Genomic DNA, 11596 nt, shown 5'->3' on the forward strand with positions numbered 1-11596 from the left:
AGCATGAGTCAATGCCACTTAGCCCTTCCCTTCTCCTCCTCTTACCTCCCTCCATCCTTAGACACCTTATTTGTGAAACGCCTATTATCACTGCTTTGATGCTCTATATTTATATGCTCCATCTATATTTATATTTGCTATCTGTTCTCATTCACATCCACCATTGGTTTGTTTTTGTTCTTAAAGACTTGTTATTTGTTATCTAACAACTTGCTTTACTGTAACGTCACTGCCGCGATTGTTTCTACTTATAAGACTTGTTCTACTTATAATGTTATTTGTTATCTGACGATTTGTTTCAATGTAACTCCACAGCTGCGATTGTTCAGTTTCAATGGAAACCGATATGATTTGATATCTTTCAAGAATATCGATATATAAAAATTCTAAATAAATAAATAAATAGGAAGGCAGAATCTCCTCAGTCGGTCTTTTCCGCGAGCGGGAACGTATGCTGAGTTTCGACACTCAGTAAAAGAAAAAAAAAAAGAAGAGAAGGACCTTAACAGCTGTGATTTTAAACGGGGAAAGGCCACTGATCATCACCATATGACACCGATGCCCTGGCCATCCGGATTCAAGCTGTGTGCATGCGGCAGAATCATGTCAATTACTGATGGACATGAGGCCTGCTACCTTTGCCTAGGCCCAGAGCACGATACATCGTGCCAACATTGCAGGCGCATGTCGCCTCGGATGTGGTGCCAAAGGATCGAAAAAATAGAAAAGCTAAAACTTTCCCTCACCGGCTCATACGCCCCCCCCCCCCTCTTGGAGCCCCCACTCCTCCCTGGGGCCGAGGTTGCAGTCTGCCCCCTTGCTTTGACGGGCAGCATCACTAGAACCAGGCACCTCAAAAATGGGCCTACAAATGGTGAGCAAACAAGGGAAGTCCTTAAAAAAAAAATTGAAACACCACACCGGGACTTGGAGCAATCCCTGTTTGCATTGACGCTGAGACCTGCTGCATCTAAGAACGTCGATCCTGCTGAGATGAGCCGTCGACGCATATCTGCTCGAAGTATCTGTCGATGCATTCGACGCAGTTGTCAAAAAACCCTAAAATGCGTCGATCTGAACAGGCACAGATGCCTCTGAACGCAGGATTTGACGCATCACCCAAAGCAAACACTGGATCCATAAAGTCTAGAGAATGTGAATGAAGTGAAGAGGCATGGGGGCGGCTTGCAGGAATGACAGCTACTACCTGGAGATTAATATCCTTATTCATTAAACATACACACGGTTAATGAGAGTCCAACATTGCTCTATGCTTCATCGGCAAGAGGAAATGTGGAAAAAAAAAAGGATTTGCATCCACAAAAAAGCAGGGGAGTAGCTTGCTTGATACGGCGGTTACTACACCAAACCAGATAAGCCTGTTACTTCACTTGCAATGATATCCAGCATAGTTCTCTGCTTCAACGGCAGGGGAATGATGAAAAGATCTCTGCTTCAACGGCAGGGGGATGATGAAAAGATGATTTATATTCGGACAACAACCAACCAGGACTGAGTTGCACAGGCTGGATAAACATGCGTGGGAGTAGTTTGCTATGACAGCGGTTACTACCCCTAACCAATTAGCTAGATACTTCACTTAGATGCAGCTCCAGCACTGCTAACTACATTGATGGTGGGGGTAGAAGGGAAATAGATCGATGGCAGGGGTGGAAGGGTCACTTACAAGGGACAAGAGTAACAGATAAGTATGGGGAAAAAAAAAGTGAAAGCTTGCAGGGTAGACTGGATGGACCGTTTGGTCGTCTTCTGCCGTCATTTCTATGTTACTGTGTTTCAATGCTCGATGCAAACTCCGGCGCATGGTGTAGAGATAATGAAGACACATCAAGCAGCTTTCATGGCAGGCAGGGAAAAAGGGATGAGCACTCCCCAGGGCCCTCTTTTTATTGTACATTCATACAAAGGCAGATGATGTGTCATCACATGATTGGTTCCTTTCCACATAGCAACAGACGTATCACCACACTATTGGCTTGGCTCAGGGGGGGTGTATGGATCATTTCATTGGCTGCTGAAATCTATACCTCCTGACTTTGTCCTGCCTCTGACTAGGGAACACCCAGCCCTTATTTCAGGCAATCAGGATTAATTATAAGCTAGAGAAATACATGACAGTCAGGTATCCTTTCCTAGGCAGGGAGGCTTAAGCACAAGTGATGCTTTTATTCAGTGCAAGGCCAGGGAGAAGGGAAGTTAGTGTTTAAACCCCGAAATGGCTTGCTGGCAAAGCTCATAATTCCCACACATGGTACGCTGCACGTCCAGGTGCATGCTTAGACGCAAGCACTGACGCTAGTTTCAAAGCATGCGCCAGCGCACAGTTCGCAAACACAGACACACACACCGAAGCAAATAAAAGCGCATCCAGAGAAACATTCACTGATATATCATTTGAAGCATTCTTCGACTAAAAGCTCGAGGCACTCACACAGTCAGAACAACCAATTTGAGTTGCAACACCCCAAATGATGCAACATTCGACACACATGACGCAGGCACAAGTCCATGCTTCACATATGAGTATGAAGAAAGGTTCCACCAAGATTTCAACCTCACAAGTGCAACCCATACCATCCGGCCCAGAGTACCATATTCCACCTCGGACTTGGGTGCATCCGTCTATCTGCCGGATACTCAAAATCCAGAGTACCCCTCTGGATTCAGAAGACGAGTGGATAGGGGTGTCTTCCTATTCCCCTTCATCTTCCTCATCGTCAGGTCTTCTCAAACCTTTCTTCAGTCTCCAGTCAAAAATGCACCTCTCCTCAGTTACAAGAACCATTAACGAAGCATCAAAGAATTAAGGAACCTGTGGAGATACATAAACACCAGCTTACAGCAACAGATACCAACATATGTTGGCGGCAATTCCACATCATCCCCAGGGATCGACTCAAATACCTATTCACACACACATACCAGTGAGGACGCATCAAGCCATTGTCCAATTATCATCTGCTTTTTCAGGCTTCTTAGCCTCCCTACAGTTGGGATACATCAACCTTCCACCTGTTCTGGCCAGTCCTGGTGAAAGATCTCCACAGCTACCGCAGCCTTCACCGGACATATCACCAGTACTCCCACAACTAACTCCTACAAAGGAGCCTTTACTGATAACTCAGCATTCACCCCAGCATACGCTACCTATGCCTGCCAACTCCCCACCATTGCCTAAACAACCGGAGTCCATTCCATCATCTCCAGGCTCCTCTACAGGGTATCTGTCGGACCCACCAGAAGGTCCCCAGGAACCTTACTCTCCACCTTAGGACCTTTCTTACCCCAAACTTATTGACAAAGTAGGCTCAGTCCTCAGTATGGAAGTTCACAAAGTGCCGGACCCAAGAGCAGAAACGATGGGACTCTTGAAGATCTTTGACCTCCCATCAGATCCATCAGCGCTCCCATCGCATCAAGTTTTAGATACAGTACTTGAAAAATCATGGGAGACACCATACTCTATCACACCGGTATCTAGGCAAATGGACATGAAGTTCAGAATGCAACAGTCTACATTCTATTCATTGCCTCAGTTACCTCACACGTAGAGTTGGCCATGCAACGTGCCAAAAAATCCAGGTTACATTCCAGTACCCCACCGGGAAAGATAATAAATACCTAGATGACTTTGGAAAGAAGATCTTCCAATCATCGATGCTCGGGGCACGAATACATAAACATCAATTCTACATTGTACAATATTTGTATGAAATTACAGCAACTAAAAGGACTCCTCTCGGATACAGATCCCTCGACTCCACCACCACAACCATTACAGGACATGGAGGAAGGCATTTGACATCTTTTGAGAATGGTATATGAAGGTTTCGAGATGTCTTCGAGAGTCTCCGCGTTGGCTATAGCGGCCAGATGTTTGGCTTGGCTCGGCTCCGGGTTAGTGCCATAAGAGAAGATGCCCATGACAAGCTGGCTAACCTTCCTTGCAGAGGAGACAACCTTTTTGATAGTCGTCTTCAAGAAACAGTTGCTCAGTTAAAAGAGCAGAATGTGGCAGTTCAAGCCTTAACATCTTCCCACACATATGGTGCCTTCTCTCGCCGATATTTTGCACCTGCTCGGCGAGCTTCATATCACAGACGACTGTTCAGGGCCTATCCGTCGTATAGACCACCTCAACAATCGTCCCAACATCAACAACGCCGAGGTAGGCCACGCACACAGCGTCCACAAAGTCAACCAACCTCCACTACCTCGAAAGCCCCACCCTCTTTTTAACTCCAGCTAGGCCACTACCCCCCACGGCTGTGGGAGGAAGAATCATGGCATTCAATCAAGCCTGGTCACACATCACAACAGATCGCTGGGTTCTAGAAATAGTCCATCAGGGCTATCAACTACACTTTCTCTCCAAACTTTCTCTGCCACATATCATTCCAAGCACAGGCATGTGTACCAATCATCTTCAGTTAACCAAAGAAATATCAACCCTTCAACACCAACAAGCAATTCGAGTCTTACCTCAAACTTTCAGAATACAGGTTTTTATTCCCCTTCTTAATTCCCAAAAAATCAGGAGGTCTGCGTCCAATTCTGGACTTACATGAGTTAAACATCTAGTCACAGAAAAATTCAAATTGGTCTCCCTGAAAACAATTCTTCTCCTCCTTCAACCCAACTATTGGATGTGCTCACTAGAGTTGAAGGATGCTTACACTCATACAAGGTTCTCCCTTTCAGCAGCCCCTTGTGTATTCACAAAGTGCATGGCAGTGGTGGTGGCCCACCTTCGAAAGCTGGGAATCCAAATATTTCCCTATCTAGACGACTGGCTCTCATAGTAGCATCAAATCGTGTAACACTCCTAACCCACCTACAACAGACCATTTCGTGTCTTCAGGAACTAGGCCTCATCATCAATTACGAAAAGTCAAACCTACAACCCTCCCAAACACTTCAGTTCATAGGAGCATTGTTGGATACGACCAAAAGCAGAGCTTTTCTACCCAGAGACCGAAGGTTACTGCTACAGTTGATACTACGACCAACAGCCCGCCAAATACTGTCGGTATTGGGTCATATGGAGGCAGCCATTCACATGGTTCCGAACACCCATCTTCACATTTGCCGACTCCAGTGGGGACTAAAGTGCCAGTGGCCACAACACTCCCAACCTTTTTCTCGGAAAATCACCTTGACTCCAGACATGATCATGGACTTGAATTGGTGGTTAAAACTGCAGGTGCTTCAAAGAGGAGCACTTTTCACAATGCCACCTCACAACAATAGTGCTCACAACAGACTCTTCCCACAAAGGATGGGGAGCTCACCTCGACCACCTACAAACACAGGGCTTATGGACCCTTCGTGAACAGTCATATCAAATCAATCTTCTCGAACTAAGAGCGATTCGATATGCCCTCTGAACTTTTCAGGCAAACTTACAAGGTAGAAGAGTCATGATATACATGGACAATCAAGGAGCCATGTTTTATATCTACAAACAAGGAGGGTCAGGTTCATGGATCCTATGCAAGGAAGCACTTCTCATATGGGATTGGGTGAGTCATCATGCAATCCATCTACAAGCGACCTATCTTCCGGATATAGCCAATACTCGGGCGGACAAATTAAGTCTAATATTTCACCCTCACGAGTGGTCGTTACACCAGCAAGTGGCAGATGACATTTTCAAATGATGGGGCACACCATCCATAGATCTTTTTGCCACCGAACAGAACACGAAGGTACCTCAGTTCTGCTCGCTGTTTCCCAGTCATCTCCGCACAGCTCAATACGCCTTCTTACTCCCGTGGTCGGGAAGCCTGATGTATGCCTTCCCGCTGATCCCACTGATAACGCGCACGATCCAGAAATGCATAGCCGAGACGGAAGACCTGATCCTGATTGCCCCAGCATGGTCTAGGCAGCCTTGGTACACATACCCCCATCCCATTGGGACACACAGATGGCCTACTATCCCAAGAGCATGGAGCCCTTCTCCACCCCATGCAAGACTCGCTCCACCTAACAGCTTGGAGATTGAACGGGCGTTACTGACAGATCAAGGTCTATCTGCAGAAACCCAAAACATTTTGCTTGTGGCCAGGAAACCATCCACCAGGAAAGCGTACCAACTGAAATGGAAGCGTTATGAGTCCTAGTGCGCCACTAATCGCTACGATCCTTTGACTGCGTTCCAACCGATCTACTAGATTACCTATTACCTTATACTCGGGGCTAGCGACCACCTCTGTCTGAGTGCACTTCAGTGCCATCGCAGCTTACCACAGGCCACTCCAGGGCCACCCAATATCCCAACACCTGCTGGTTTTTAGATTCATTAGGGGCCTCTACCATCTCCGACCCCCAATATCCAAGCCTCCAGTGGCCTGGAATCTCAACTTAGTCCTAGAGCAATTAATGCTTCCTCCATTCGAATTGTTGGACTCAGCACACGTGAAGTACCTCATATAGAAAGTGGTGGTCCTCATCGCTGTAACCTCAGCTCGCCGAGTCAGTGAACTACAAGCACTTGTAAATTACGAGCCTTACCTTCAGTTCTTCCACCACAAGGCGGTGCTACGGACTCACCCATCCTTCCTTCCGAAGGTGATCTCAGCCTTTCACATCAACCAGTCCATAGAACTCCCTACGTTTTTTCCAAAACCTCATCACAATGACTGAGAGAAGTTACTCCACACCCTGGTCTGTAAATGGGCGCTAGCCTACTATAAGACTAGGATGCAATCAAACTCAAGCCCATCCCAACTATTCCTCTCCTTTAACCCGAATGCCCCTGGCCTGCCAGTGGCGAAATGGGCAATTTGTAGCTGGATAGCACAATGCATTCAATTCTGCTACAATGAGAGATATGGCACGCAAGTTAAACTGAATGCTCATCAACTGCGAGCAATCTCCAGCTCGTTGGCCCATCTACATCAGGTTCCACCTATTGACATCTGTAAAGCGGCCACCTGGTCATTTCTACATACTTTCACATCCCATTACTGTTTAGACCAGCAAACATCTCAAGATGCCAAGCTGGGACAAGCGGTCTTAGATACTTTAGCTTCATAACTCTCAAATCTGCTGTCCACACCGGGTAAGTTACGCAAAAAAAAAAAAAAAAGGAATGTTATTTAGCGTGACTGGGAGCTTGGGACTCCCATGACAGCATGGTTAATTCAGCCCTGCTATCAATGGGGAAAAAGCAAGTTTGCTTACCATAAATGGTGTTTCCGTAGATAGCAGGATGATTTAGCCATGCTGACCCGCCCACCTCCCTGGACAGCCTTCCTTACTGCTACAATACAGACTGAGGAGATTCTGCCTTCCTGCGCGGGAACACCCGCACAGAGCTAAGCTCTGTATTAGCTTTGGAAAGCTCCGCCTCCAACGCCTGACTGACAGTCCCTTGACAGCATGGCTAATTTATCCTGCTATCTACGGAAACACCGTTTACGGTAAGCAAACTTGCTTTTCTTATCCAGTATTTATTTTTATACATTTTTGTTTAAATGCAAATAAAATGCACAGTATTTATCATGGCTTGGTGTAACTCTTGGAAAAGTGAAGAATGAGTCATACAAAGTCCATACTTGGTGGATCCGTGTTGTGAAAGAATCTGCCTTAAGGCTTACGTTCCGCTATTATGGGTCTCTAGTAATGATCCTTCACAAAAAGTGATGGCCATTTTAGACCATGTAAATGTGATAAACTACCAATGGGCAAAAAACTCACTGCCGTTGCTGATTAGTCCAACCACCCAATGCTCCATCTATATGAGGTTAACATGTTCATTCATTTTACTTGTAAATGATTAATATCTCACAGCGATTACATTATTAAAGCAATTCTGATGCACAGAATCAAATAGAATGACCATCTTAGGGCAAAAGTATATAAAATTGAATACTTGACTGTCAATATATACCTCCTTTTCATTCAAAATTGCATTTTACATTAATCCTTATCACTATGAAATGCCAATGTGATACCTGATATTAGGGGGTGAAAACTGATTATTTTTCTTAGACCCTATACCTGGTTATTTCATCTACAAAATAGTTCTAGAATACCTACAATTTGGACTTTCAGGTTTGATTAACATTGCCTTAATTGTTGGGGGAAAAATCATATTGGCCATATTTTGAATAAATATACAACATAAAAGTCTTTGGATTAGATGAGAAAATTTTAAGTAAGCCTCCTCATTCTCCTGTTTGAGTGGATTGTTTTCTGTTCTTTTTGCAGAGTATGGTGACAAACTGAACTTGGAGCTGGGTGAGAAATACAAGGTGGAGAAGGAGAGCTATCCGACTTTCTTCTTGTTTCTCAATGGGGACCTGGAGAACCCTGTGACATACAGGGGGGAAATAAAGGTCAGCGCCATTCAGCATTGGCTGAAGAGGCAAGGTGCATATTTGGGCATGGATGGCTGCTTGGAAGAATATGACAATCTGGCACTGGAATTTGTGAGTTCCCTAAAGGAAGAACGTCAAAATATTTTGAAGAAAGGGCAAGCCTGGCTAGAAAACACCAAAGAGGAGGAGGAGAGAAAGATTGGCATGCAGTATCTCAAGATCATGAACAAGATCCTAGAGCAGGGCGATGGCTTTACAGCTGCTGAAATGGAACGACTCGCTAAGCTGATAGAGAAGGACAAAATGAGCGATGGAAAGAAGCAGGAGCTCCAGAAAAGGCTGAACATCCTGAGCTCCTTCCAGAAAAGCCATCTGAAGGATGAGCTTTAGCTATTTAAGTAGGGAACCAGAAGCCTTCCAACAATTTTAACTTAATGCTGAAATTCAGACTGGGCAGGGTTAAGTTCTTCCATTTATTTGGTTACTTTGGTAAAATTAGTGAGAACATATATGAAGCAGGCCCTCAACTATCCTCAAACTAAGACATTTTTAAGTTGACAGCTTCTGGAAAATCAATAAGGTGGAAGTGATTGGCTTCCAAATACTTTTTTTTTTTTACTTTAACCAATAAGGTTCTCTTGTTAATTTGTCATCCAAAGGTTATGAAAATACATCCAGATTTTGATAAATGGAATTTTGAGGCTTCCAAGAGTTAAGTTTTAACTGAACCTCAGGCTGCGATTCACCCAGCTTTCTTTACTCAGCTGTTATTCAAAGATGCAGCAGCCAGTTAGTCCAGAGCCTGTGTAATCTTATTCAGTGTGTTTGGGGGCCGATGCAATAAATGTGCGCAGAAAACGGGCGCCCATTTTCCTAACGTGCGCCCAGCCACCTCTCCTGGGCTCGGGATCCAATATTAAAATGAGGGGTCGCGCTAAAAAGGAGGTGCTAGGGACAACTGTGCATCCCTAGCGAAACCTCAGCATCCGGCACACAGGAGAGGTGGCGCTCAAGCCGGTTGGGAAAACAGACGCTCAATCTACCAGCATCCGTTTTCTTCTATTGGCATATACACGCACAGGATATACAGCTTGGACTGTGTATCTTGTGTGTGTATTGGATGTCTAAACTGGTTTTTTCCCACAGATTTAAAAAATAAAAAAATCCTGCTTTGTTTGGTTCCTCCTATATAGTATCGCTACAATACTAGTAGGAGGAATCACAGAAAGCAGGATTTTTCTATTTTTTCAATGCGCTCGAGTGTGGCATAAAATTTGCCGTGTTGCAAAGGTGCATTGGTTGCTCAGAAAATTTATTGGATTGCAGGGATTGGCTAATAGCCTCATCTACATGAATTTCCATGTGATGAGTGCCATTAGCTATGCGGCCATTTGGGCATGCGTTTTGGACGCGTTTCCAGTTCCATGTTAAGCCATGCGCAGTGGCTGGCACACGTATTGCATAGGCTTCTGGCTTTACTCAGCAGTTGTTCAAAGATGCAGCAGCCAGTTAGGCCAGAGCTTGTATAATCTTATTCAGTGCTTTTTGAAATGAAAGCAAAAAAAAACCTCCGACGAAGCCCAATACTAATGTGCACAGAGAACACCAGAGGAGGTGGAGGGGGTTGGGCAAGACAAGGGGAAAGCCACAGAATCCCCAGAGGATTTTATTGCCAAAAAAAAAATAAAAATTATATATTATATATTTTACTGCAAACAGTTTTTCCCAAGAGGATTTTTATTCTTTGCCTGTGGTGTGTGATATATATATCACAGCACAGGCACATATATATATATATATCACATACCTGTGGTGTGTGATATATATATCACAGCACAGGCACATATATATATATATATATATCACATACCTGTGGTGTGTGATATATATATATATATATATATATCACACACCACAGGTATGTGATATATATATATATATATCACAGCACAGGCACATATATATATATATCACATACCTGTGGTGTGTGATATATATATATCACACACCACAGGTATGTGATATATATATATATGTGCCTGTGGTGTGTGATATATATATATATATATCACACACCACAGGTATGTGATATATATATATATGTGCCTGTGGTGTGTGATATATATATATATATATATCACAGCACAGGCACATATATATATATATCACATACCTGTGGTGTGTGATATATATATATATATATCACACACCACAGGCACATATATATATATATCACATACCTGTGGTGTGTGATATATATATATATATATATATATATCACATACCTGTGGTGTGTGATATATATATATATATGTGCCTGTGCTGTGATATATATATATATATATATATCACATACCTGTGGTGTGTGATATATATATATATCACACACCACAGGCAAAGAATAAAAATCCTCTTGGGAAAAACTGTTTGCAGTAAAATATATATATAATATATATATATTTTTGTTTTGGGACCAAAGTGACACTCATTCAAAGAGGGGGCTATACATTAGCTTTCAAGAGCAGCCAGGTCCAAGATCCAGATCACAATCTGCAGAGAATCGGCTGCATACAATAATTCTACTAGAACTCTAACTCAGAAAACATCTAATTTTCTGGGGAGTAACAAATGAAATCTGGATTGCGCCAGGGAGGGAGCAGGCCATATTTCATTATACATTAATAGAGTGGGGATTTAGTTAACTTTTTCAAATTAAATCTTTACTGCCTGGACTGTCTAGGACTCTGTGTTCTGCTAGCCTGCCACATAGTCTAGTCAAAGCTAAGTATTATTTCATCTAGAATGTAAGTGGAGACTTTGGTATTTGTAAATAAGAATCTGTATGCTGAAATTAAGATTGTTACCAAAATTGCCAACTTGATTTACAGAATTGTACCTCAAATATGAACCAGGCAGTATTTCTCTCATGTCATGAAAAGCATTTCCAGGCCAAGCAAATTACTTGAAGACTCATACCAGAGTTACCAGAGGACTGGAAGAATAAATAAGGTTGAGACACTGGCAGCAACATAAAAGGGCAGAATTTACAAACTAGATTTCACTTTTTATGTGCCACACAGTCGATGTAAGTAGCTGTTGCGGAATGTTTATTTTTGTGTCATTCCGGCTTGAAGAGAAAAAAAAATGAAAATGGACATTTGGCACCTACAGTTGTGGTTTTATTGAACAGCCTTTCTATTAGCATATTTTGGAGGACCAAAAAGAGACTTGGATAAAGAACAATATCC

At 43.4% G+C, this 11596-nt stretch overlaps 1 protein-coding gene across 1 annotated transcript in view; it reads left to right on the top strand.

Moving 5' to 3' along the window:
• ERP29 (endoplasmic reticulum protein 29) overlaps positions 1-10032 on the top strand; it is a 32031-nt gene extending 21999 nt beyond the window's left edge. Inside the window, exon 3 of the mRNA XM_029571088.1 lies at positions 8239-10032. Coding sequence (XP_029426948.1) covers positions 8239-8738 — 500 coding nt within the window. The 3' untranslated portion in view covers positions 8739-10032. The remainder of the gene's footprint in view (positions 1-8238) is intronic.
• Positions 10033-11596: the final 1564 nt, after the last annotated feature.

Source organism: Rhinatrema bivittatum, chromosome 11, assembly GCF_901001135.1.
Source record: "Rhinatrema bivittatum chromosome 11, aRhiBiv1.1, whole genome shotgun sequence".
Classification (NCBI taxonomy): Eukaryota; Metazoa; Chordata; class Amphibia; order Gymnophiona; family Rhinatrematidae; genus Rhinatrema; species Rhinatrema bivittatum.